Source organism: Chanodichthys erythropterus, chromosome 13, assembly GCF_024489055.1.
Source record: "Chanodichthys erythropterus isolate Z2021 chromosome 13, ASM2448905v1, whole genome shotgun sequence".
In the NCBI taxonomy this organism is placed as follows: domain Eukaryota; kingdom Metazoa; phylum Chordata; class Actinopteri; order Cypriniformes; family Xenocyprididae; genus Chanodichthys; species Chanodichthys erythropterus.
The window spans coordinates 34,765,415-34,792,841 of NC_090233.1; the positions used below are offsets into that span (position 1 = coordinate 34,765,415).

The 27,427-nt window shown below is 36.6% G+C and overlaps 2 protein-coding genes across 11 annotated transcripts in view; both read left to right on the plus strand.

The window, feature by feature from the left end:
• The first annotated feature begins 34 nt into the window (after positions 1 to 34).
• cchcr1 (coiled-coil alpha-helical rod protein 1) lies at positions 35 to 13,134 on the plus strand. Of its 4 annotated transcripts, none has more exons than XM_067407465.1 (20): positions 35 to 518; positions 1,124 to 1,215; positions 2,479 to 2,710; positions 2,808 to 2,966; positions 3,059 to 3,134; positions 3,266 to 3,373; positions 5,879 to 5,973; positions 6,070 to 6,184; positions 6,307 to 6,417; positions 7,284 to 7,424; positions 8,228 to 8,338; positions 9,587 to 9,693; positions 9,897 to 10,009; positions 10,082 to 10,157; positions 11,307 to 11,428; positions 11,517 to 11,684; positions 11,991 to 12,089; positions 12,207 to 12,358; positions 12,666 to 12,795; positions 12,995 to 13,134. In XM_067407465.1, exons 2-20 carry the CDS (start codon positions 1,137 to 1,139, stop codon positions 13,120 to 13,122), a joined length of 2,322 nt encoding a protein of 773 aa, XP_067263566.1. In that variant the 5' UTR covers positions 35 to 518; positions 1,124 to 1,136; the 3' UTR covers positions 13,123 to 13,134. The 4 variants fall into 4 exon arrangements, with proteins under 4 accessions (XP_067263566.1, XP_067263570.1, XP_067263567.1 ...); XM_067407469.1 differs by having other exon boundaries at positions 8,243 to 8,338; XM_067407466.1 differs by having other exon boundaries at positions 7,290 to 7,424.
• Positions 13,135 to 13,300: 166 nt separating this feature from the next.
• Positions 13,301 to 27,427, plus strand: part of gria3a (glutamate receptor, ionotropic, AMPA 3a) — a 67,670-nt gene continuing 53,543 nt past the window's right edge. For 2 of the 7 annotated variants that reach the window (XM_067407452.1, XM_067407459.1), the window contains exons 1-2: positions 13,301 to 13,424; positions 24,385 to 24,501. The gene's annotated coding sequence lies outside the window, so the exon portion shown is untranslated. Of the gene's footprint in view, positions 13,425 to 14,072; positions 14,207 to 14,679; positions 14,738 to 24,115; positions 24,219 to 24,384; positions 24,502 to 27,427 lie in introns of those variants that run through there. The other 5 variants (XM_067407451.1, XM_067407457.1, XM_067407453.1 and 2 more) reach the window with 4 other exon arrangements.

Here is a 27,427-nt window from a genome sequence, read left to right on the forward strand (position 1 = left end):
CACCGCAGCGCAACAAACCTCTACTGAACATGAGGGGTTAGTTGTTTTTATGCAATAAAATTTACTCTTTTATCTTACAACTTTACAATAATGTTGTGCGCCTTGGATGAAAAAAAATTGTCTACAACTCCGGTTTCAGAAATAAATACGGAGATAATGGTTTGTTCTTTTCTATTTTTTTAGTCTATGGTTCACACTCAGCCCCTCAGCATACATATATTAATATTATTAATAATATATGTATTTCAAATGAAACGGCAAGGGGCGCTGTGGTACCTCGCACCGACCGGAAATCTGCCATGACAACTGAACATACAGCTTTGAACTCAACGGCGGGGAGGACGCGCACTTTCTAAAACTATGACGTGAAATATTAATCAAAACATTGCGATTTAAACATTTTTACACATTTACATAAGACCTCTTTTGTAAGACCGGACCTTTAGTGGTTATTATGGATCTTTGGAGAGGAGAAAGGCTGAACGCTCCGGCGGACTTCATGAAAGCTCCTGATGGAGGTAAACAAATAAGATGAACCGAGTAATAACCGACATAAACCAAATAAACAAACACAAAGGAGACGGTGCACTTATATACATATCAGTTCATTAATATTTGTGGTACTACTATTTATAATATCAAAATAAGCAGTCTTATGAGTGTATATCAGGGTAGTTGACATGACATATCTAGCAGTGACAGCTCTTCTGTTTTATTTATATATATATATATATATATATATATATATATATATATATATATAGAGAGAGAGAGAGAGAGAGAGAGAGAGAGAGAGAGAGAGAGAGAGAGAGTCCAAAAGTTTGGAACCACTAAGATTTGTAATGTTTGTCTGCTCACCAAGGCTACATTTATTTAATTAAAAATACAGTAAAAACATTAATATTGTGAAATATTATTACAATTTAAAATAACTGTGTACTATTTAAATATATTTGACAAAGTAATTTATTCCTGTGATGCAAAGCTGAATTTTTAGCATCGTTACTCCAGTCTTCAGTGTCACATGATCCTTCAGAAATCATTCTAATATGCTGATTTGCTGCTCAATAAACATTTATGATTATTTTCAATGTCGAAAACAGTTGTGTACTTTTTTTTTCAGGATTCCTTGATGAATGGAAAGTTCAAAAGAAAAGCATTTATCTGAAATACAAAGCTTCTGTAGCATTATACACTACCGTTCAAAAGTTTGGGGTCAGTAAGAATTTTTATTTTTATTTTTTTGAAAAGAAATTAAAGAAATGAATACTTTTATTCAGCAAGGATGCATTAAATCAATCAAAAGTGGCAGTAAAGACATTTATAATGTTACAAAAGATTAGATTTCAGATAAACACTGTTCTTTTGAACTTTCTATTTATCAAATAATCCTGAAAAAAAATATTGTACACAAATATTTTGTACAATTGTACACATTAAATGTTTCTTGAGCAGCAGATCAGCATATTAGAATGATTTCTGAAGGATCATGTGACACTGAAGACTGGAGTAATGCTGCTGAAAATTCAGCTTTGCCATCACAGGAATAAATTACTTTGTGAAATATATTCAAATAGAAAACAGTTATTTTAAATTGTAATAATATTTCACAATATTAAAAACACTAAAAATCTTAGTTCCAAACTTTTGGACTGTACTATATATATATATATATATATATATATATATATATATATATATATATATATATATATATATATATATTTCATCTAACACTATTCAAACAGCATTGTATATTATCTTAATTGCAATTTATGTCTCAGATGATCTTCATAGTCTACATGGACACATTTGATACACACATTTCAATGGTCTCTAAAGTATTAAATATATGATAAGCAAAAAAAATCACACTTGAATTTTTATATTTTGTCTAAAGGTTCATTAAACTCTTCCTTTTTTTTTCAAAGTGACTTCTTAATGTTATTTTATTTTGAGTCTTTACAGGGTTAAAGTGAACTGGAAGTAAGCTAAACAGTAATAAGAAATATAACAAATGTAGAAGTTGTATTGTATAATGTGATGCAACTGTAATATAATGTTGTGAACGTGAATGTAAAGATAAACTTGGGAAAAGTTGGTTTTATATTCGCACATTCGGACTCTGATAAATTCAGACTTTCCAATAAATGTGCAATAAATTAATGTTTGCGAATTTTAAGCAGCGACATGATATTGACAACCAATGATTGTCAACTTACAACATTTTTCAAAGTCGATCAGAATAGGCAAGTATTTTTTTAATGGCATTACTTGTGAATGTCCAATGTAGTGTGATTAACAAGGCTATTGAATACGGATGTCCGAATGTGCGAATATAAAACCAACTTTACCCAAGTTAAAGATAAGACACCCAGATGCTCAGGGGATAAAGAGAGATTTGGAGGTCAGTCCATCCGTCCTTTCTTTCTGTCATTCTTTGATTATAACATTAATATCACTCCGTCTGTCTCCCAGCATCTGTCTATAACACTACTCCTCCACTGATGACACCTGCTCAGTTTACTGGGGGTCCTCGGGCCCAGCCCACCCAAGCTCTGCCACAGTCCACACCTTTCAGAGCTCTGCCCCCTTCTAAATGCAATAAGGAGGGGCTTGCCTGGACAGACACTGCTGGAGTGGAAGCATGGCAGCCCATCCATCACAAACACCAGAGTGAGAAAATGTTACAGAGGCGCTCTGACCACAGGTACACAAACACAACAAGCTGTTGTTGAATCTAGTCTAGTGATTTTAGGGGTCTGTCAATAAATTCATCTCTCACTCTCTCACTCTATCTCTTTCAGGTTGCCAGAAGATGAGAGGAGCAGCTCAAAGCCCCTGCTGCAAGAGGTGGAAAGGTTTAGAGAAGACAAGGAAATGATGATGGTCGAGATGGAGCGTCTGAAAGGAAGAGTAGAGTGTTTGAAAGAGCAGATCATAGATCAGCAAAGCCAAATAAACCGGTACAAACACTCAAACTGACTGACTGCATGTCTGTCACTTTCCACTGTGCATGTAGGCTGAAATATGTGTGTGTGTGTGTGTGTATCTGCAGACAGTGTATAGAGCGTGATGAGTTACACAGTGAACTGAAGAGTTGCAAGTCTGAACTCAGTATGAGCCAAGACCTGGTAAATACATGGATACACTATTCCCTTATTCTCTGATCCTTTAACCGTTTTACGTGTATGTAATCTATGTGTAGTATGTGTGCTTTAGGGCCAGAAATGCTTCTAAATACATCTCTATTTTGTGTCTCTAGCTTCTGACCTTAAAAAATGAGTATAAATTAGAATGTGAACGTTTGGAGAAAGAGTTACAGGATTCAAAGCAGGAGATGGGGAGACTGCAACAAAAAATAGAGACACAGGTAAGGCATAATTAACACAATACTGGCAATATTTTTTTGTTCCAGTGCAATGATATTCTGATATTTTCTATTCTGATATTTCCTGATAAGTGTGTCTTAAAGGGATAGTTCACTCAAAAATGAAAATTACCCCATAATTTACTCACCCTCAAGCAATTCTTGGTCTATATGACTTTCTTTTTTCAGCCAAACACAATCAGAGTTATATTAAAAATAACCCGGCTCATCCAAGCTTTATAATGGGAGCGTTTGGAGTTTATAAAGTACATTATAAAGTAAAATAACAAGCTTCTGTTGTGACAGCCATGCGCATTCAACTTGCATCTAAAAAGCGGTAACTTCTGCGACGTACTACGTTTTAAATAAGGATATTTGTCCTACACAAACGCATCGATTCAGAAGGCCTTTAATAACCCCCCGGAGCCACGTAGAGAACGTTTTATGATTGATGGATGCACTTTTTTTAACCATTATATGCTACCCATTATAAAGCTTGAAGGAGCCCGGATATTTTTAATATAACTCTGATTGTGTTTGGCTGAAAGAAGAAAGTCATATACACCTAGGATGGCTTGAGGGTGAGTAAATTATGGGGTAATTTTAATTTTTGGGAAATAAATACTACGCACCGTTTTTCCATCTATCACAGCGGTTCTCAGCCTTTTTAACTTGAAAGGCCCCTGTATTTCCAACACAATATTGAAAGGGCTTCCTTATGTAGGTTAAGTATATTAGCTTTTATTTCGGGGTGTTTTTTTTTTTTTTTTTTAATTCTAATTTATATCAGAATTAGATTGTTTAATATATTAATAGTAATTTATTAAAGATCCTGTGGTCCTTTTGGAAGTTTTCCTTAGTTGAGAACCACCGCATTAGTGGTTAGGGGTGTAACAGATTGTAGTTGATCCATACAGACCAGCACCCACAGCCCGGAAGTATGTGATTAGAGGATTAATTGCAAAGTTCAACCATCATTTGCATATGTTTCTAAGGCTTGCCAGTTTACACATTCAGGCAATTTTAAACCATTCAAGTGCAAGAAGAGGCGAAAGAGAACTCGATTTGGTACTCACGCGCTGTTATCTGTGCGCACAGCCACACACAGAGCCGCGTTTAAATAGAGTGTGCAGCATGTGTACACCAAATTGATTTATTTTTTGCATATTCTCTTGTGCTTGAACAGACACACACACAAAATTGTCAAATACCCATCTCAGCAAGTTTTATGGTAAACGCAATGTCATTAATGTTTATCAAACAAGATTAATATATATTTAATTTATACAGTCAATACTGTACAGTGTTATTTTACATTTAATTATTACATTTCTGTACCAGAATACTACTGTTAAACATTACTTTATTTGTAACTTTGTTATATTTTATTTATATATGCTTGTAATGTGTGTATTTGTTTCTATTTTATTACTGTCTGTTCACAAGTCTTTAATAATGTTCAACTTCATTAGTTAGGCTAGTAGTTTTTTTCTGTGGTATCAAAGTACTTGTGGTAATCCAAGTGTGCTTTAAGTAATAAATGGAAAGCAAAGTTACATTTGTCCATTCCCCCCAAAGGTTTTTTTTTTCCTCTCCGAAAAATGATCCGATTTATGACTCAAGGACTGTAATATGATCTGAACCTTGAGTTTTGTGATCCATTGCACCACTACTAGTGGTTGCGGCATAAAGCTATTACTCATGGAGGAACTCATTTTGGTATTTACGTGAACTGGCTTTGACTCAGCCCTTCAGTGCAGATGAATATAATGGTTTGAGACATATGGTTGTACCCATGGTTACAGGTGATAATTTTATAAGAGCGAATGTCACTAGTGACGTTGAAACCTGTCTATTCCAAAAAGAAAAGATTTTTTTTTTTTTTTTTTTTTTATAAAATTACAAATATCTGTGAATAATGTTTTTTGAGTATGTGAGTTAACAGTCTTCCACTGCTGTTTTTAAATAAGGTTAGACAAGTTTCCTGTCAGCAAGAAAAAGGCCATCTCTGAGTCAGATATTACTTGGGATATTTAAAAAAATGTATAATAACTTGTCTTATTGTCTTAAATTCTTTTTCCATAATCCATTTTATATACATCACAATAAACATGAGTCTTTGTAGATGTACCTGTAACCATGTGTACAACCATATGTCTCAAACCATTATATTCATCTGCACTGAAGGGCTGAGTCAAAGCCAGTTCATGTAAATACCAAAATGAGTTCCTCCACGAGTAATAGCCTCAACCACTAGTAGTGGTGCAATGGATCACAAAACTCAAGGTTCAGATCAAATTACGGTCCTTGAGTCATAAATCAGTTAATTTTTCAGAAAAAAAACAAAACAAAAACTTTGGGGGGACAGGACAAATGTATCTTTGCTTTACATTTATTACTTAAAACACACTTGGATTACGTTATTATAATGACTTCACCCTCCAATTCATTGTAATTGTCTATGTGGTTTTTCTCTGTGATCTAACCTTCAACCTCTTTGAATATCAGAACGTGATAACTGATGCTGTACAGGAAGTGACCTCACTGAGGACCCAAATACAAGAAGTGATATCAGAGAGAGATGAGCTGAGAAATCAGCTAAGGTGAGTGTATATATATAAAAAAGTTGCTCGTATTGCTGTTTTTAAATGACACATCAGGTCTGTTTATGTGAAGTCAAATGATTTGTGTTTATGCAGTGTCCTGAACAGCTCATTGTTGGAACAGTCTGAGTGTGTGCAGAAACTGCGCACATACATTGGCAGCAACATCACTGAGGGAAAAGAAGAGGAGGAGCTAAGACGACAGATACAGGTGTGTGTACACGCACACATGCGGTCCACTGAAATGCCATCAGCTTGTGTAAGTTGTGGTGATTGCATTATTATTTACAGTGACTACATGAATGTAATTATATTATGAATGTGTGTTTATAGCATTTGGAGAAGGAAAAGGAAGCCCTGTCTCTATCTGTCCAGCTACTGAATGTCAGAGTGAATGCAGCCAGTGACATTCTAGCCATTCAAGAGAAAGAGCTAGGCGAACATGTAAGGTTACACACACATATAGACATGTGTTAAGCATTTGAATTGATTGACCAATGCAGTTTGTTTGATAAGAATTAATTCAGCCCTCTACAATGCGAGTAAATCACTTGCATATGCGACCAAATTTCAGGTGACTATGAGTTGAATTTTTAGGTGACTAAAAATGTCTTTAATTAACCAATGGCTAGTAAATTGTGCGATTTCACTTGCCTGTGATTCAGTTAGAGACAAACAAATGAGTTTAGCTCAGATATAATTTGATTGCCTGCTGAGCTTTACACACGTCGCTTGGCAGAGAGCGCCCTCTGTCACTTTCTCTAACACAAGCACTTACCGTGAGAGAGAGAGAGGTATACACATGAACTGACGCAGAATTGACGTGTTAGATCTAAATGCAGGGCTCGACAATAAGGACTGCCCGATGGCCAAGAGTTGACAGAACTGTCACTGTCCCAATCTTGCCATTGTTGCATCATTATGAAAGTTTTCATTTTTTTTAAGCCTTGCCAATGTAAACATTAAAGTGCAAGAAGATGCAAAATTTATACAGTGAAGACTATGCAGTGTTATTTTACATTTTATTACTTTATTCAATTTCTGTACTGTATTTGTTCTATTGTGTTTATTTGTGCTATTGCTTGTTTGATTATTTGTTCTTATTCTATTACAGACTGTTTACTTGTCTTTAATTATGTTTGTTATTTATGTTTTATATTTATATTTTATTTTATTTCAATTTTTTTCTTTTGCGTTATTCTTGGATTAAAAAAAAATAAAAAAATGTACCAGCCAATGGCGACTCAAGCTTCAATGTGTCCGTATAGGATTGTCATTGGCACATTTAGTGATACTTGTTATGTGTGTAGTTACAGACTGACCCGTTGTACTCTGGCAGTAAGGCTGGGCAGATGTTGAGTGTTTGGAGACAAAAGGTCTTCATGCTGCTTGTTAAACTGCAGACCAGGGACTTGCAGCTCCACACAGAGAAAACACAACTACACGACATGGTAACGTAAGCACATTCTCACACACATGCATAGTGTATCATCAGAGATATACATTCCTAACCACTAGTGTTGGTAATTTGCATTTTTATTTGCCCCCTGAAATAATTGATTTTCAGAAGTCATTCTTACCTATTTGAGACCATATTTTTGCTAACCATAGTGCAAGTCCATATACGCAGACTACGTTTAGAGTCAGTAAGGATTTTTTTTTAAAGAAGTTATACTTTTATTCAGCGAGCATTTATTTAGTTGGAAGACAGAAAAGAATTTTACATTGTTACAAATTCTGTTTCAAATAAATGAACTTTCTTTTCATCAAACAGAAAATGTATAATGCTTCGACAAATATTGAGCAGCAACTTATTTAACAGGGATAGTAAAAAAATGTTTCTTGAGCACCAAATCAGTATATTAGTATGATTTCTGAAGGATTGTGTGACACTGAAGACTGGAGTAATGATGCTGAAAATTCACAGGAATAATTTGTATTTTAAAATATATTACAATAGAAAACAGCTATTTTAAATTATAATAACATTTCACAATATTACAACTGTACTACTGTAGTGTTTCTACTGTACTTTTGATAAATAAATAAATGCAGCCTTGGTGAGTATGAGACTTCTTTCAAAAACAAAGATTTGTATCATCCTCAAGCCTTTGAATGGTAGTTTATGTTAATTACTTGAATCAATCTGCAAAAAAAATTCTCAATCTGTACAGTTATAAACCACATTTTAAATAATTGTCTGTTTTACCATGTTTGATTATGTGTGAATATATGAATCTGTAAATGTGTGTAGGTTTCCTCTCTACAGCAGCAAGTAGAGTGCTTGCAGTCGCAGAACAGTGTCCTTCAGCACCACCTAGAGGACAAAACAGCCCAGTTAGAGTTACAGCATGTTCACACACAGGTATGCTGACATACACATGTACATACACACTCAGGTTGAGGTTAAGTCTGGTTGTAGGGTTAGTTAAAGTTAGGTATGAAGTTTGTTTAGGGTTAGTTGTGTTTGTGGTGTTTCTTCTGGTTCACTGGTTAGAATGAAATCACTTTCAATGGTAATGGCTAAAGACCCGTTCACACCAAAGACAACAACTATAACGATATAACGATGTTTTTTAAAATATAAAACTATAATGGCACAGAGAAATGATGGGTGCGTCTCGATCAGTTCCCTAGTTCGTGAATCAGTATTCAAATTCAGGCACTGGTAAGGACTCTGGCTCACTATTGGTATGGTAACATGACTACATTCTCATTGTAAAACGTCACTACTAGTGTTTATGAACAGCAGAACTAATATTCCAATCATCAGCAGAACTAGTATTTTTTTCACTTATTTTTTCAATGTTATTTAAAGAATATTATGCTAAATATGTTGTTACATATACCTGCAACATTTTAGCCGTAAATTAATTATGAATATTAGTTAGATTATGTTCAGTGCCTGTCTTGCTGTGTATGTTTATACTGAAATTTAATTAAATAACAGTTAAATAACTGCAGCGCACTTACAATAAACAGAACAATGTTGTCCGCAGGTGTGGACGCTAATAGAGTTATCGTCATCTTTATAGTTATCGTTCTTGCTGTGAAACGGGAATTTAAGTCTCGCATAGATGCTGTCATGTTGCTGTCATATTGGGTTTTCAGGACTCAATAAATAAGTTTTCATAGTGTTACACGTGTTCTAACCAGGCATTGCATGATAAGGGGTTTATTACATTCCAGGTCTTCCAAGTCATGTGATTGCTTTGTGTGAGGTACAGACTGAAATTTAAGTGGTTACTCACTAAAAATCTTAAGTCTAGCTCATTGATATTCACATGATCATTTCAGCATCAGATTTTGGACTTTCTCTCCAACCCTCATGAGCTTATCCTGTTCTCTTCCTTTCTTCCTTGTTATCTTTGCTATTTAACAGCCTAAGCAGGTTGGATTGAGCTTAGGGAGGTTTAAGCTTGTTCAGCATTGACTCACAGATCTGCTGTTTTAGCATCATATTGTTCATCTGTGATTGCTCACTGCATGCAGAGCAGCTGTCCAGCTGATCATCTGTGTTACACGGTGACAGCACTGAAACTCTTCTTCTGTAGCGCCTACAGGCAAGTGTGTGTTTCTGATGGCTGTGTGCTTTCTTTTTGTGTGTGTTCAGGGAATACAGCAGCAGATGGATAGAGCTCTACAGGAGAATGCTCAGCTGAAAGAGCGCAATAAGAGCAATGAGGGATCACTGAATGATATTAGTGAAACTGCGCACAGGTAGCAAACATAATCACACTCCTTGAGCCGGCTTTTGAATCTGTTAGTGCTCTGCAAGTCTCTTTGGATTTAACAAGTCTTCTAACACCAACATGATTAGATTAAAACTGACTGTTCCTCTGACAAAACCCCTGAAGTCAGCTCATCCATAAACATCTGCCTCTCTCTGTGTTATCTTTCTCTCTCTCTGTCTCTTTCATCAGGGTGATGTCAGCCGTAGAAATGAAGGCAGGTCAGATGGAAGCAGTTCAGTCCAGTGTAAGTCAGCTGAACCAGAGACTCGCCTTCGCTGCCAAACGTCTGGACACAGTACATGGTAAATGGTCATCTGTGTGTGAGCGTGTGTAAGTGTGTTTCACTTTTAATAACATGTGTTGTCTCTCTGCAGGGCTGCTGTTGAGGAAAGAAGCTCTGTGGAGAACCAAGAAAGCTACAAGATCTCCAGAGCCGGCAGTGTCAGAGAGGTACAGAATCATGGGAATAAGTTATGAACATTGATATTCAATGTAAATTTTGAGAAGTAATTTTATTTTTAGGTGACATCTTCACCGTTGATTGTAGGAAAAGCCATAAAACCAATCATGCTGGTAAAGCGGTTGTGTGGCAACAGTGTAGTATATAACTTTCTGAAATATTAAAGGTGCCATAGAATTGAAAATTGAATTTACCTTGGCATAGTTGAATAACAAGAGTTCAGTACATGGAAAAGACATACAATGAGTCTCAAACTCCATTGTTTCCTCCTTCTTATGTAAATCTCATTTGTTTAAAAGACCTCAGAAAAACAGGCGAATCTCAACATAACACTGACTGTTACGTAACAGTTGGGATCATAGACAATAGAGAAAAATGGCAGATGGAGCAATAATAACTGACATGATCCATGATAACATGATATTTTTAGTGATATTTGTAAATTGTCTTTCTAAAATGTTTCATTAGCATGTTGCTAATGTACTGTTAAATGTGGTTAAAGTTACCATCATTTCTTACTGTATTCACGGAGACAAGAGCAGTCGTTATTTTCATTTTTAAACACTTGCAGTCTCTATAATGCATAAACACAACTTCATTCTTTATAAATCTCTCCAACAGTGTGTAATGTTAGCTTTAGCCACAGAGCATAGCCTCAAACTCATTCAGAATCAAATGTAAACATCCATATAAATACCATACTTACATAATCGCTTATGCTGCATGATCTTTGTATTACACTTTGTAAAGATCCATTTTGAGGGTTATATTAGCTGTGTGAGCTGTGTGTTTATTCAATGTATTATAGAGTCGCGAGCTTGGGGGCGGGGAGCGCAAGCATTTAAAAGGGCCGCAGCCTGAATCGGTGCATATGTAATGATGCCCCAAAATAGGCAGTTAAAAAAATGAATAAAAAAAAAATGATGGGGTATTTTGAGTTGAAACTTCACAGACACATTCAGGGGACACCTTAGACTAATATTACATCTTGTGAAAAAGCATTCTATGGCATCTTTAATCATTGCGTATATTAATCTTTCAAGTTAACAGTCTCACCTGCAATTATTTTAGTAATTCACGGTAAACTGTCTATAATAAGCAGTACGCTAGTGTTCCTTCATCTTCTGTCTGTGTTGCAGCTTTATTAAGAATCTCCAGGCTGAGGTGGTGTTGTTGAGTGCAGAGAGGGACAAACTCACACAAGAGCTCAAACGCACACCAGACCTCATCCAGGCCTCCCTGTCCGAACTACAGCAACAGCGTATGTACACAAACCCCAGCCTAACGCTGTACGTTAAAGAGTGGAGTAAAGAGAGGAGCCGTAACTGTGTGTTGTTTGCACGTTACAGGAGAAAGAGAGCTGAGCCACCTGAGGGATGCTCTGTCACGCACCAGAGAGGAGTTGGAGGGATCAGAATCGAGGCGAATGAAGACTCAGAGACAATGCGAAGAGCATGAGGGAACCATCGGGGAGCTCCGTGCTGAGGCCCAGAGACTACAGCAGCAGTGTGACTCAGGTGTGTGAGTGAATGTGTGAGTGGAGCTACGGTAATTTCACACAAAGCATTCTGTATTCACTCCAAAAATTCCATCTTCCTTTCATTCTCATTGCTAATAGTCTATTAACACCATGTTTAACACATGGTGAATTCTGCTGACATCAATTTCTCATCGCTCCAGGCAAAATCGTGCAGCTCTGCTCCCACTCTGCTCACATAGTCTAATGATGAATCATTTTTGCTTCTGCATATCCATCTAATATTTGCTCATGTTTGATTATAGAGTACAGTTGCTTATCTTTGAAGATGTACTTGTTTGTGCAGTTTTACAAAAGGTATCAGAAGTTGAAAGAGTGTGTGCAGAGAAGCTCAGGGACATTGAGGCTCAACTCAACACAGCAAGGAGAGAGCACACAAAAGCAGGTATACATACTTAGTTTGCATACAAATACAAATGCCATGTTATATATTTCTGAATAATGCTCTGAGTGTGTGTACAGAGCTGAACACACACGGTCTGTTTTGTATGTGTGTGTGCAGTGGTAGCTTTGCGACAGGTTCAGAGGCAGGTGGAGAGAGAGAAAGAACAGATGAAAGAAGGAGAGAGAGAGAGAACAGAACATGCACACAAACAGATCACACATCTGCAGAAACAGCTGAAAGACAAGGACAAAGACCGCAACCTTCTCCTAGTGAGTCACACACACACTCTCTCATCTATTCTTTCTAAGGGGAATCAGTGGTCCTGGCTCACTTGGTGCCCAAGGCAGGTTTTATAATCAAACTTGGAACTGTACATTTATAATCCAAATATTTACAGCTAATTGTTTCAGAACAAATTTTGCTGAGAAAAAAGTAACATAATGTGTGCTGAGAGTATAACATAATGTGTGATTTTTTTTGGAAGTTGAATTTAAAATCCACTTAGTTCAATTATCTGAGTGTGTGTTTAGATCGGTTTCTGTGTTCTTTGCCTTATATTGTTTTGTGTGTGTGCAGGCAGTGGTTCAAGAACAGGGTTTGATGAATGAGTATAAAAGACTGAGAAGATCAGCAATTCAGACAACTGACGCTCAGAAACAAAAACATCATCTTCAGTCTGAGAGCAGCAATCCTCCAACACCTGAAAGTAAGCATACACTGAAACTCACTTATGCAGTTGGTTTCATGTTTTTTTGCTCATGATATGTGTTCATATTTATAATATAGTAATATCTTTGATTATATAATTTGTTCATTCATACATTGATTCATTCGTTATGTTTCTTTGATGTCTACGCTGTGTTCTTTGGCACTTGACTTGGTTCCTCACTCTGCTTCTCTCTCAGGTCTGCTGGGGGCACTGCAGGCTCTTAGTGCCGCAGTGATGGGCAGCTCAGAGGAAGAGGATGATGAGGAGGGTCAGGCCTTCACTGTGACACAAACACCCTCTTGTGCTGACACACATAAAGAATAGTGCTGAACACACCAATCAATTCTCTCTCTCACACACATGCACTCTCTCTCTGTCTAACCCCTCATAGTGGCTTGATGTCGGTTTTATAATTTAATAAAAGATTATTTGTAAAATTATACTTGCAGATTTTTGTTAATCTCAAATGGCTTGCAAAAATACACATTTCTGTCTGTGACTTTACGGCAGTTATTATTAATTATTGGTTTATATTTCAGATTTATTGGCAATTATCCCTTATCCCTGAGAGCAGATGAATATGAGGGAAACGAGAAGCTGCCATTCGTCAAGAAAAATAATCCAGTGTGAGAGATGTCACTAAAACCTCCTGTCAATTCATAGAATAACTTATTTGTTATTTAGCAGGGCCTTTTTCCAGAGCTGCTCATACTTCATTTACCAGGCTGCATTCATTTGATCAAAAATACATTAAAATGGTAATATTGTGAAAACAATTTAAAAGAACGTTTTTTAAAATGTAATTTATTCCTGTGATGGCAAAGCTGAAGTTTTAGCAGCCATTACTCCAGTATTCAGTGTCACATGATCCTTCAGAAATTATGTGCTGGTTTGGTGCTTAAGTAACATTTCTTATTATTATTATCATTGTTAAATCAGTTAAGCTGCTTATTATTTTTGTCAAAATCATGCGATGTTTTTTTGTCGGAATTCTTTTGATGAATAGAAAGAGTAATATTAATAATAGTATCTTTTGTAACATTTTAAATATTGTTACTGTCACTTTTGACATCCATCTACCCCCCCTCCCCCCCTCCCCCCCTCTCTCCCTCTCTCTCCCTCTCTCTAAACATTTGTTTTTAAGCCCACCATTTTACTAGGGCTGCCCAGATTTGCTCCTATCTTAAATTAAATTTTTGGAAAAAAATGAACAGAAAATTGAAATAAGACAACTTATTTAAGTCAACATGAAATAAAAATGGGTCTTAATGTGAAATTATTCTGTGATCTTTATTGTGTCTTTGTAATCTTTCATCAAAACATTACTTGCTCCACCTCCAACTGTCCTTTTCGGCTGACATCACCTTGTCTTACAACCCTTCTCCTTCAGCCACCTGGCTCCATTCTGGTATGGAAAGCCCATTTTTCATTATCCTATTAATAAAAACCCAACTCCAACACTTTCTTCTCTCGCGAGTATTCGTTTTCATTTTAAAATGTCAGTTCATGACAGTAAAATGGGCTGTGAACGTTGTTTCATGTTGACTTTAATAGCTTTTTCCGCAGAACCTGTAAATAGGTGTGTGTGTGTGTGTGCCACTTTGTCCTTCCTGGCATATATTTCCTTGATATGTTCTTGAATGGATACACTCCTAAGCTTTTAGAGCATAGAGTGTATCCATTAAAATTTAAACTCACCTTCAGAGATCTTTTGGAGTACTACTTGTATTTCAGCCTGAGAGACTGTGTTGGAGAGAGAAAGGCATCACTCACTGTCACTGACTGCTCCATAAAGCTCTGCATAGCTTGACAGAGTGTTAGGCCACGACCAGCTTTGTTGTTTTAGCAATGTTTTAATGACTATCCATGTTTATTTTTCAGTCTCTTTATTACGATGCAAAAGAAAGAGCCAGGTTCCTGCTATTGCTCAAGTGTAAGGGTAGGTCACTAAATACTTGTCACTTTAGCCTATGAAGTTTAATACTGCATACAAATTTACTGTATTTTCTGGTTATGCTCTAATAAAGAGACTGAGAATAATTATATATGGTCATTATATAATTGCTAAAACATCTAATGGTGGCCTAAGACTTTTTCACAGTACTGAATGTCTGTATTTTTCGGTTTTGGAACACACCTCTCTGTCATTCACTATGTACTGGTAATACTTGGGATGTTGTATCCACTAGTGGGTTAAATTGTAGGTTACTGAGAGGCCTTAGAATCCCTCTCCATTTAAGGAGAAAGAAAGAGTTGGAGTGTTTGAACGTGACAAGTACAAACCCGATTCCAAAAAAGTTGGGACACTGTACAAATTGTGAATAAAAACAGAATGCAATGATGTGGAAGTTTCAAATGTCAATATTTTATTCAGAATACAACATAGATGACATATCAAATGTTTAAACTGAGAAAATGTATCATTTTAAGGGAAAATAAGTTGATTAAATTTCATGGCATCGACACATCTCAAAAAAGTTGGCACAAGGCCATGCTTACCACTGTGTGGCATCCCCTCTTTTTATAACAGTCTGCAAATGTCTGGGGACTGAGGAGACAAGTTGCTCAAGTTTAGGCATAGGAATGTTGTCCCATTTTTGTCTAATACAGGCTTCTAGTTGCTCAACTGTCTTAGGTCTTTGTCGCATCTTCCTCTTTATGATGCACCAAATGTTTTCTATGGGCCATTTCAGTACCCGGTTCCTTCTACACAGCCATGATGTTGTAACTGATGCAGTATGTGGTCTGGCATTGTCATGTTTGGAAAATGCAAGCTCTTCCCTGAAAGAGACGACGTCTGGATGGGAGCATATGTTGTTCTAGAACATGGATATACCTTTCAGCATTGATGGTGCCTTTCCAGATGTGCAAGTTGCCCATGCCACACGCACTCATGCAACCCCATACCATCAGAGATGTAGGCTTCTGAACTGAACGCTGATAACAAATCTTGGGTTGTCCTTGTCCTCTTTAGTCCGGATGACATGGCGTCCCAGTTTTCCAAAAAGAACTTCAAATTTTGATTCGTCTGACCACAGAACAGTTTTCCACTTTGCCAAAGTCCATTTAAATGAGCCTTGGCCCAGAGAAAACGCCTGCCCTCCTGGATCATGTTTAGATATGGCTTCTTTTTTGACCTATAAAGTTTTAGCCGGCAACAGCAAATGGCATGGTGGATTGTGTTCACCAACAATGTTTTCTGGAAGTATTCTTGAGCCCATGTTGTGATTTCCATTACAGTAGCATTCCTGTATGTGATGCAGTGCCATCTAAGGGCCCGAAGATCATGGGCATCCAGTATGGTTTTCCGGCCTTGACCCTTACGCACAGAGATTGTTCCAGATTCTCTTAATCTTTGGATGATATTATGCACTGTAGATGATGATGATAACTTCAAACTCTTTGCCATTTTTCTCTGAGAAACTCCTTTCTGATATTGCTCCACTATTTTTCGCTGCAGCATTGGGGGAATTGGTGATCCTCTGCCCATCTTGACTTCTGAGAGGCTCTTTTTATACCCAATCATGTTGCCAATTGACCTAATAAGTTGCAAATTGGTCCTCCAGCTGTTCCTTATATGTACATTTAACTTTTCCAGCCTCTTATTGCTACCTGTCCCAACTTTTTTGGAATGTGTAGCTCTCATGAAATCCAAAATGAGCCAATATTTGGCATGACATTTCAAAATGTCTCACTTTCAACATTTGATATGTTATCTATATAAATTTATGAGATTTGTAAATTATTGCATTCCTTTTTTATTCACAATTTGTACAGTGTCCCAACTTTTTTGGAATCGGGTTTGTAAGAGATGTAGTATTGAAGAAGTATGACTATTGAGTGGGTGATTTGTATGCTTTAAGGGGAAATGTCTCTTTGACTTGTACTTTTTTTTTTTTACGAATCCAGTGGCTATCTATTAGTTGTTTTTGGTGTGTCTCCTGTTTATCAGTCAGTCAGAGTTTGTCATAAGACATGGCTAATGTGTTAATGGCTGTCGAATAGAGTGCTACATAATTTTGTATGCCAATTGTAAGTTAGCATCACACAAAAAGCCAATAGTATTTTTCTATTGGCTTTTGGATTATTGCAGAAAATAAGCTCTGACAGACAAACTTTATAAATCTTACAAATTTTGTTCAGCAAGATAATCTTCACACGTGAACACAACATGAAATTTGAAGCCTAAATACAATCGCAACATGTAAAAAGCTTAAGGCTATAAATGAACTACACGGCTCATGACTTCAGTGTCCCAACAACCTCTATAAACCCATTTTGCAACCACCTTTTTAAAGACACATAGCAGACTAGAGGGAAAATATGCATTTTATGTCATAGAATAAAACATGAAAATATCTTGAGCGTTTATTAGCCACAAGCCTTATTTCAGCCATTTAACCAAAAACCCATTAGTTTTAGGACTCAATCCTGCAGCAATCCTACCTATTTCTGTTCAGATGGTTTAGTTACACCATCTACCAGGAGTGACTAACAGGGTCATTCTTACGAGCCAAACCTTGACCTCTTGGTTGCATCACTTCTCTTCAGATTTGTGACATTACTGAGTCTTTGTCTTATGCTCAAACTTTTAATTTCCCCTAAAGACATGCACTCTGCATTTCCCTCAATGTAAAGTGACGTTGCTCATGTAACCATTTTGCTGAACTGCAGCTAGCCTGTGTGCTTGTCCTAAAGCACAAACAGCTGCCATACAAGATTTGAATGGATATGTACTGAACGCATGGAAGTGTGTGCAGCAGTAATAGGTGGTATGACCCGCTGCAGCTGTATCAGAACCTCAATGAAGGGAGATTTGTGACCCACACGGAATGGCTCATGGACGTCATGCGTGACTGTAAATAACCGATCGGTAATGTCACAAGTTCTCTGTGTGATCGCTATAGATCCCAGCCATGAAAACTGTCTGTAACATTATATCTAAGTCTGACCTCAGCTCTACAGAGACCATGGGGCATAATTCAGCTTGACATACACATACACACACACACACTCTTTCTTCCACACACACTTTTTGCTCTCTCGGTGGGCGCGTTGCATTTGGGGTTCAGGCCTCTAGCAGATGGACAGTGAGAGCTGCTGACAGGGCATATTTGTGTGAGCAATGCAAGGACAGGGAGAGCGGTTTCCTGGGGGAACTTAGAGGACGGACACACAGATGAATGTGCAGGGATGATAGAGGCTCACTTCTCCCCCAAGGGGTTTAAGAGGGGGAACTTAATGATGGATGAGGCTTTTATTTCCTCTGATATCTTAGAACCTCTAATACGTCCTGTGACTGTGTATGCATTACAGGGAGATTTTGTGTTATTGCACTTTTGCCGAAAGGCAGAGTTTGATCTCCTGCTCTCTATGATGTCATCAGTGCAATCGTCACGGCAGCTGGTGTTTCGCAGCGTCATCGAATGCTCTCTAAGCCACTCCCCCAGCTGCTTTACTCATCTGTTGTATTTAAATTCCAGAGCTTTGCAGATTTGTATGAAGCTTTAGAGGAAGCTGTAGCAGGTAGATGGATGACTTCCTGGGTTGTGTGATGAAGTTTGAATGACCCTTGTGGATATAGACTCTGGAGAAATCTGATGAAGGCAGTGGTTGTGCCTGAGGAAGCAGCTAATTATAAACCCCCAGAATTTGATCGGTGGTATTAACTTGAAGCAGCTCCTAGCTAAATGTTTTCATGAACTGAATCATGTAGAATCTTGATTTGAACATCATGTGCACAGTCTGCAGGCTGTTCATTAACATATTAGCATGGAATTTACAGCCTGTTTGCATCGGCAGTACAATTCGAACATCGTAAATAAATCTTCCCTGTGATAACTCTTTCTCTGCAGCAGTGTGCTCTGGTCCTCAAGCAATCATCTAGCCGTGTGTGATTTCAGAGAGTGCTTTAAGTTATTGACTGGAAGCAGTGTAAAAGCACTTATTGCTGAATCTAAATTAGTGATTTAATCTGAATTAATGAGATTGCAAGCCTACCCTTATGGAAAAAGTGTGCTTAATTGTACTGAATGTGCACTTGAAAGTATCTTAAAAAAAATGTATCTTCAAATAATAATAATAATAATAATAATAAACTGTACGTGAAAATATAATCAAGTAAATTTTTAAAAAGAGCACTTTGTAATAATTTCAAATTCAAAGTTTTACTTTAAAATACATTTTAAAGCATTGTTTTAATATTTTCTGTGCTTTAAAGATGTACACTTATTTTAATGTTGAATAACATTCTAAAGCACATGTAAAGTACTTGATTATAATTTTAACTAGTGTTATTATGTTACATTTAAAGTTATATGTACTAAATTGGAACTTACAAATGTTTAACTACAAATTTATTTAAATACATGACAATTTTAGTAGAAATTACATTGGGTTAGTTCACCCAAAAATAGGCATGTGACGGTATCAAATTTTCAAGCTTTTAACACGGTATACGGTATTATCACGGTATTAAAATAAGTTGCAAAACCATTTTTGTCATAGTTTAACAGGTTTAAGAAGTCTTTTTGTAATAAAACAAAAACAGATTAAAATGCAAAAGAATTAGGCTATAAAGAACAACAGATAACACTTAATGCATTAACTAAGATTGAGCAATAGCTACATTTGTTACAGAAAGTGTTATTTTTTTGTTAATGTTAGTTTAGAAACACAACTGATCATTGTTAGTTTTATCTCAGGTCCATTAAATAAGTTATTTTGATTTTAGTTATGTTATTAAATAGTAACTAAGAAATTAACATTAATTAATAATTAATACTTTATAAGTATTTTTATTGTCAGTTTAGTGATAATGAATTAACATGTTAACTAATGAAGCTGTATGTTTTCAAAGTTTTACTGAACAATAACAAATAATCAGAACATTTCTAATCATTAGGGCATGTTGTAGTCCAGATTAAAATATAAAAATGTTTAGGTTTGAAAATAAATATCTTTTAAGTCTTTTTTAAGTATTCAGTATTTGGTGCTGTGATGAACAACACTGAGATTACAAAAAAATGAATGGCTATTTGAAGCATTTTAAAAACGTCACTAGCGCAGTTACTTTGTTTGCACGGTTTCCGTGGTAACCGCTGCATGCTGCTGTTCCATCAGCGCCCTCTGCTGTCAGAGAGTGAACGTGCACTTTCATTCAGCTCGCCTCCTTCACTCGTTCCGCCATGTGCTTCTCGTGCACGTTGGGATTGTTTACATCTGAGCGCGTGTCCATTTTATATGATTGATGGGTAAAGTATTCTTAATTGTCTTATAAAAAATTAATAATGGGTAATAAATTATTATTTACGGTATTCTGAAGTGCCGACGATTACAATATCATGCATATTCATTATCGCGATTTATCGCATTACCGAATATCGGCACAAGTCTACCCAAAAATGAAAATTCTGTCATTAATTACTCACCCTTGTGTCGTTCCACACTTGTAAGACCTTCGTTCATCTTCGATCGGAACACAAATTAAGATATTTTTAATAAAATCCGATGGCTCATTGAGGCCTGCATTGCCAGCAAGATAAGTAACACTTTCAAACACACAGAAAGCTATTAAAGACGTATTTAAAACAGTTCATTTGAGTATAGCGGTTCAACCTTAATGTAATGAAGCGACGAGAATACTTTTGTGCGGCAAAAAAACAAAATAATGACTTTATTCAACAATATCTAGTGAATAACACCGTTTCATGAAGCTTCGAATCTTTACGAATCTTTTGTTTCGGAGAGTGTAATAAACTGTCAAAGTTACGTGAACCATTGAAATTTCAAAATTTTTCGAATTATGATGTAACGAAGTCTCATTTACTGAAATCACGTGACTTTGGCAGTTTAATACGCACTCCGAACCACTGATTTGAAACAAAAGATTCGTAAAGCTTCGAAGCTTCATGAAGCAGTCGCCCATCACTAGATATTGTTGAATAAAGTCGTTGTTTTGTTTTTTTTGGCGTGCAAAAAGTATTCTTGTCACTTCATAACATTAAAGTTGAACCACTGTGTAGTCACATGAAAAATATGTCTTTAGTAGCTAGTAGCTTTAGGTGTTTGAAAGTGTTATCTTGCTGTCACTCAGCCATTGGATTTTTTCAAAAATATCTTAATTTGTGTCCTGAGGATGAACGAAGGTCTTACATGTGTGAAACGACATGAGGGTGATTTTTTAATGACAATTTTCATTTTTGAGTGAACTAACCCTTTAAAGGCAGGAACACACCAAGATGACGGTCAGCCAAGTTCAAGTTTTCTCAGTGTGTTGTGAAGTTGGTCCTCGGCTTATTTCCGGCCGATTCAACATGTTGACCGCCGGTCAGTCGGGCCATCTGATAATTCTGATTAGCTGTTCAGCTACTGCCACCTACTGGTACGGAAAGGCATTTCTTCTTATGCAGGCGCAGAACGGACATGCTACTTGTCTGTCGGTTTGGTGTGTCGTCAGGTCAACTTTGGACCCAGACGCTGCCGACGTGAGCCAACCCCGCAGTCTGCTTTCATCACCACTAGTTCGTAGGCGTCGGCTTGGTGTGTTCCGGGCTTAGTGTATTTTAGTTTACCGTAAATGCAGTACACGTTTACACGTCAGTGCATTTGGCAACGCATTTGAACCATTTTTCAAAGACAATAGAAGTAATTATGAAAATAAATACAGATGTACTTAAGTCCTGTAAGTGGGTCAAAGAAAGCACTCTATTGCATTTAATATAAATTTTAATTATAATACATTTTGTTTAATTGCAATTAAAATGCACAAAGTATGTGCTTAAGGATATATTTTTAAAGTAGCCTATATGTACTCCTTTTAAAAGTATGCTAAAGTGTACTTTTTCTTAAGGTAGTCTAGTGAAGCTTTTTTGCAAAAACTATTGAAATATAGTATTTCATATGATACTGAGCAATATTTGAATTTAAACAGTGATCATTTAATATAAAATACAATATATAAAAAGAAATATAAATCTTTCTCTCTGCTGTAGTTCTGTTAAAGAATTGAGAGATTCATCTGCAGTAAATCTGATTTGTTCTCTTAGATGGTGTGTATGAGAGACTGCTGAGATAAGTTAGGAATGTGTTAGTACTCGTGTGTGTGTGTGTGTTTGTGCTCAGGGCGAATCTCTATGCTTCAGTGGGTCGGCACTGAAGAATCTCTGCCTGGAAAAAATGCAGAGAATAAATGATGAAGGAGAAGAAATGGGGGGAAAAAAGAAAGAGTGATGGCTGCTGAGGCTGTTACTGGGTGTGTGGGCTTGTGTGCGTGTGTGTGTTTAGTCAACCATGGGTTCCTATTACAGAATGTCCACTGTAAGTGAGCGCTACGAAGACAAGCACACATAAAACCTATACACAGATAAATTACAGCTTGACCCCAGTGGAGTGTGTGTGTGTATTCAGTCCAGGTGGCTCATGGTCATTGAGTTTGTGTAAAATACTCCTCATCATTTCAGCACGTGTGTCATTAATTCTCCTCCAGTTTTTGAGGTTGTGAGATCTGTATTTTCCGGTCAGTAGTCGTGGACACACAATGTTCTGATTACTGTCAGTAATTCAGCTTTGCTTTCTAGCTGTTATTGACATTACATTTTTTTTTTTTTTTTACAAATCAGCTGTCAGAGCTGTGACCACTAAGACTTTAAGGACATTCAAAAATAGATCTGGATGTTTTTTTTTTTAAACCAAATTTTTAAAAAGAATCATGCCGATTTTAACTATTTTACAGAAATATAAGTTTCTTTACACATACACTGTAAAAAAAAAATCCCAGTAAAATTTACGGTAAAAAAACAGCAGCTGTGGTTGCCAGAACTTTACCGTAAAAAATACAGTAGCAACGTAAAAAAAGTCTGTTAAATTTACGGTAAAATAACGTATTTCCTTAACTAATATAATGTTAATTTACCAACCTAATGAAGTACTAATTTCTGTTTTGTACATTTATAATACACTGACAGTCACCAAACACAGTGGTGATGAGAGTCACATGATGAATCAAAGTTCATCTCAAGCGGAGAAGGACAACACTAACATATAGAAGTTGCACACAGAAGGTGTCATTCACACACACTCTAAACACCATCATGGTAACATGCATGAAATTTTAAAAATGCAATAAACATTAATTTAACAACATTAGATGTAACATAAAACCCTAATGTACATAACTGATCAGAAAAAAATGAGAAAAACTAAGAAGAAACAGAGTTATTTCAGCGAAAATATATCAAATGTGAAGTGTCACGCAGGAAATTGTGGGAATGTCAATTTACGTTTTTTCACTGTAAATTTTTTACAATTAATTGTTATTTTTCACTTCCAAAAACTGTGAATTTAATGGTATTTTACCGTAAAATTACATTAAATGTACCGTTAGATCTATTACAGTTATTCACCATAAATACTACGGAAACTTTCTGTAAACCAATTGACAGTTTTTCACCGCAGCATTTTTACAGTCTTTTACTGTTAAAATCATGGTCATTTTTTACAGTGTACTTAAGCAGCATCAGATTCTCAATCTAGCTGTTGTACTTGCATTTTAGCTAATATTCAAACCAACAGCATGACTAATAGTGTAATATTTATACAGGAGATAAATAAACAAATTACAAGAATTGAGTGAGAGCAAGAGAAAGTATCTGGACTAAATTGGCTGTTCTTTGATGTCATCTTACAAGACTTTCTTAATAAACTGACATAAAAAGTAACAGTTTCTAAAATTTGGAGGAGTGCTGTGGCTAAATCTTAGATAGCCCATATAATTGTGCAGTCTATACACTTGGGTTAGCATCATTCACTTTCATTCGGATCAGTTGTCTTTAGACCTGGATGGCTGTCTTCGTCATTTCGCTGTGATCTCTTTCTTTGCTAATGTAAACTGTCTCACTCTCAAAAGCATAATCAAACTCAAACAAGTGCATTTTGTTGATAAGTATTTGAAATGGTAGTTTGATTTGGTCATATGTATGAGAAGGGATGGCTTTTTTCATTCTGAAGAGAGTTTTATTGGACAAAGATTTGGCTTTGCCCCTGAGAGCTACCTGAGTCATCAATATTCTGGTCGTTTTTCATGTATAGAGGAAAAAATGTAAACATTTAAGTTAATTTTGTCAACTTTTTGGAGTACACTAGCATGTAGATGACATAAAAGTGACATACAGTCATGGACTAAAAGCCTCAAAAGTCCAATTTTGATTTCATTGGATCTTTAAAAGTGACAGTTTGGGGCCAAGTGCCTTCTCGGAAAATTAAATGGATAAAAGCTGTTTAATGCTGAAAACTCCCATTTTGCCTAAAATCCCCACAGGAAGCTTTTGTAGCTGATTGGTCCAGTTACAATCTGGCAACATGAGCTGCTGTCATACCAGGCATAACGGTCAACATTCAAATACATGCTGAAATTTGATTATGTAATTTGATTATTTATTTGTTTTATTCTTTTTTTTTTTCAGCATGACCATCACAGAGCTGTGTGTCTTTTAGCATTGATTGACTTCCACACATTATTACTAATCTGCACTGACACTTCTCTAAGAACTGCCTCATTCTCACTTATTTGTCCATTTCTTTCTTCAGTGTGAAAATGGAGTGATTGCTGCAAAACGCTGTTCTTGTGTCTCATTGGATGACTGCCCACCAGCTGATGCCACTGGCCACATTAAATATCGCATCACTTCCTGCTCTTTCATTATGGTAAGATCACTTTGACAGCTGTGCTGAGCACTGAACACACACACAGACTAATTTTTCATTTAAGAAGAAAAACTTAAAACAAATACATTTAATTCATTCATTTGCAGCTAGCATACCTGAACAGGCACACATTCAAACAAAAATAAATAAATAAACACAATAGACCAAGAAACAACAGCTTCTGCAATACAATCTTACTATGCACATTGTCATATTTATATATGTTTTTTTTAAAATGACAAACAGGTACATCAGTAGAATGAGATGATCGTAGCGTGTGTGTGTGTGTGTGTGTGTGTGTGTGTGAGAGAGAGAGAGAGAGAGATCTCACAGGTATTTGAATGCAACCTGCAGTAAAATTAATTTTGTTCACAGCTCTCAATCATTATGCAGAATGCATGAACTATCCACTTGCCTGAATATAGGACAGATAATTCCCCAGGGCTTCTGATGTATGTGGTGTGTGTATGTGTGTATATATTTGTGTGAGTGAGTGAGAGCTTATGCATATGCATTAATTAGTAAGTTCCTTTAATCAATCTCTTGAGCTTGCAGCAGTATTATATTAGTATCATTGAGATACTATTATAAATTATAGATTTTTGAAGGGGGATCCTGGAACAGTGACATAGGTACTGTTATGCTACATGTCAAGTGTAGTGCTAATGCATCAGTGATAATTATTATCAAGGACAAATTAATCAATTGAATATTTTGTTACTTCAAGGTTAAGTAACATGATTTTTTAGATTTAAGTCCTCATAGATGAGTTTGTATTGTATTTGCAGTATTGTGCACAGCTTGTGAGGGAACCCTATTGTTTATCTCATGTTTTTTTCCCAATATAACTTTTATGCTTCTCTCTGTCGTGGGAGTACAGAGGACTCAAAAGACATCAGATCAGCTGCGTTCCATCTGTGCTGCTGTTTCAGAGTGGAAAAGCCAGCTGTAGACATCATCACTGTTTCTGTGGAAATGCACTGTTTGCATTCCAATCTAAATTTAAATGCGACCAGTTTAGTATTCAATACATTTCATAAATGTCAACTATAAGAAAAGGGTGCAAGATGGGTCATTGTCAAGTCAAGTCAAGTCACCTTTATTTATATAGCGCTTTTTACAATGCAGATTGTGTCAAAGCAGCTTTACAGTGATAACTGGTATATAATTTGGCTGCACAGCAGCTCTTAACGAATAGTGTCAATGCAGGCAGATCAAAGCACTGTTGAATAAATGCCAAGAATACTGTTGAATATCAAATGTCAAGTCAAATGTCAAGTGACCCCAACTAAGCAAGCCAAAGGCGACAGTGGCAAGGAACCCAAACTCCAACAGGTGACATAAGCTGGCAAATAGGTGGCAAATAGGTGTTAAATGGAGAAAAAAACCTTGGGAGAAACCAGGCTTAACCAGGCATTGTGACAATAATAATAATAACTAGAATGTACATTTCCTGAAGAAAATGTGAATGGTGCTTGCAGTGGCAAAGTCATACTGAAGCTATTCACTGTTAGCATGTGTAACATGTTGGAAGTCCAGTTTGCTAGCATGAGTCAAAAAAGCCAACCCCCATGTCTATACGATGTTCTGATGCAGAGATATAGGTCTTGCTAAACGATTGCTAGGGTACTCTGTTTGGTTGCTAGGGAGTTGCTTGGCAGCTACCAATGATGATACTCCAAAGGCTGCTTGACAATATAAACCAACCCCCATGACTGTACGATGTTCTGATGCAGAGATATAGGTCTTGAGAAAATGGTTGCTAGGGTACTCTGGCAGCTGCCAATGATGATACTCCAACAGCTGATTACCAGTATTAATTATATACACCAACCCCCATGCCTCTCTGATATTCACATTTGAAGAAATCCCTCTATACTTTGGGTTGCTAGGGTGCTCTAAATGGTTGCTAAGGCGTGGCTATGAAGTCTTGAAGGTGATTCGTGATTTGTCGTTTGCTACCCCGAGTCAAGTGAGCCCACCCTCATGTTTCTATGACAGTTCTATCCAAAGATACTCATTTGATCTTTTTCAATGGAAGTCTTTGGAGCTTGTTACTAAGGTGCTCTATATGGTTGCTAGGGCGTGACTTGATAGCTTCAAAATTATCCTGAGAGACTGATTGGTTGCCTGAGTAAAATGAGCCCACCCCCTTGTGTCTATAACATTGTGATCCAGAGTTATGACTTGTCAAAGTTTGTCCCAATGTTAAGTCTATGGGATTTTTCACCCGATTTTTCGCCTGCCGGACGAACATCGTACACCCGATCACTCAGAAAAGTAATAGCACACCATTCCTCAATAATCAGCACGATTTGACACCTCATTCATGGGTCTAGAGTAAAAGCTGCGGGACTAGTTATGTGCCGAAATTTTGTCCAGAAGAAGAAGAAGAAGAAGTATTTAGGATAACAATAATGATGCTTCGCCTTTGGCAAGCACCATTAATAATAAAAACATGATTAGGATGGGCAGTCAATTTTGGTGGGCACGGAAGTGCAGAGGAGAGAGCAAAACAAAACACCGGTCACAAATTAGAAGTCTAAAATGAGAAATTTTAAAGAGAAATGTCAGAGGATTTTGATATAAGCTTGAGTTTGTTGCCCAGCCCTATTTGTTTGGACCGTGAGAGGCGTCTAAGCTTACGCTACTCCTACATCCTGCGTCATATATATATATATATATATGGTTGCTCGTTTGGTATGCTTACGGTCGTCCCCCTGGAAGCTAGTTATTTGAATTTATAAAGTTTTAAATATGGATATTTGTCTTACAAAAACGTATTACTTAATTGGGGTTGGAGCTAAACTCTGCAGGACAGCGGCCAACCAGGAGCAAGATTGGACACCCCTGCTTTAGAGTCACTATTACATTACTCTACTTAACTATTTTTAATTCAAACATAATGGAATTAATTTTATGTGCA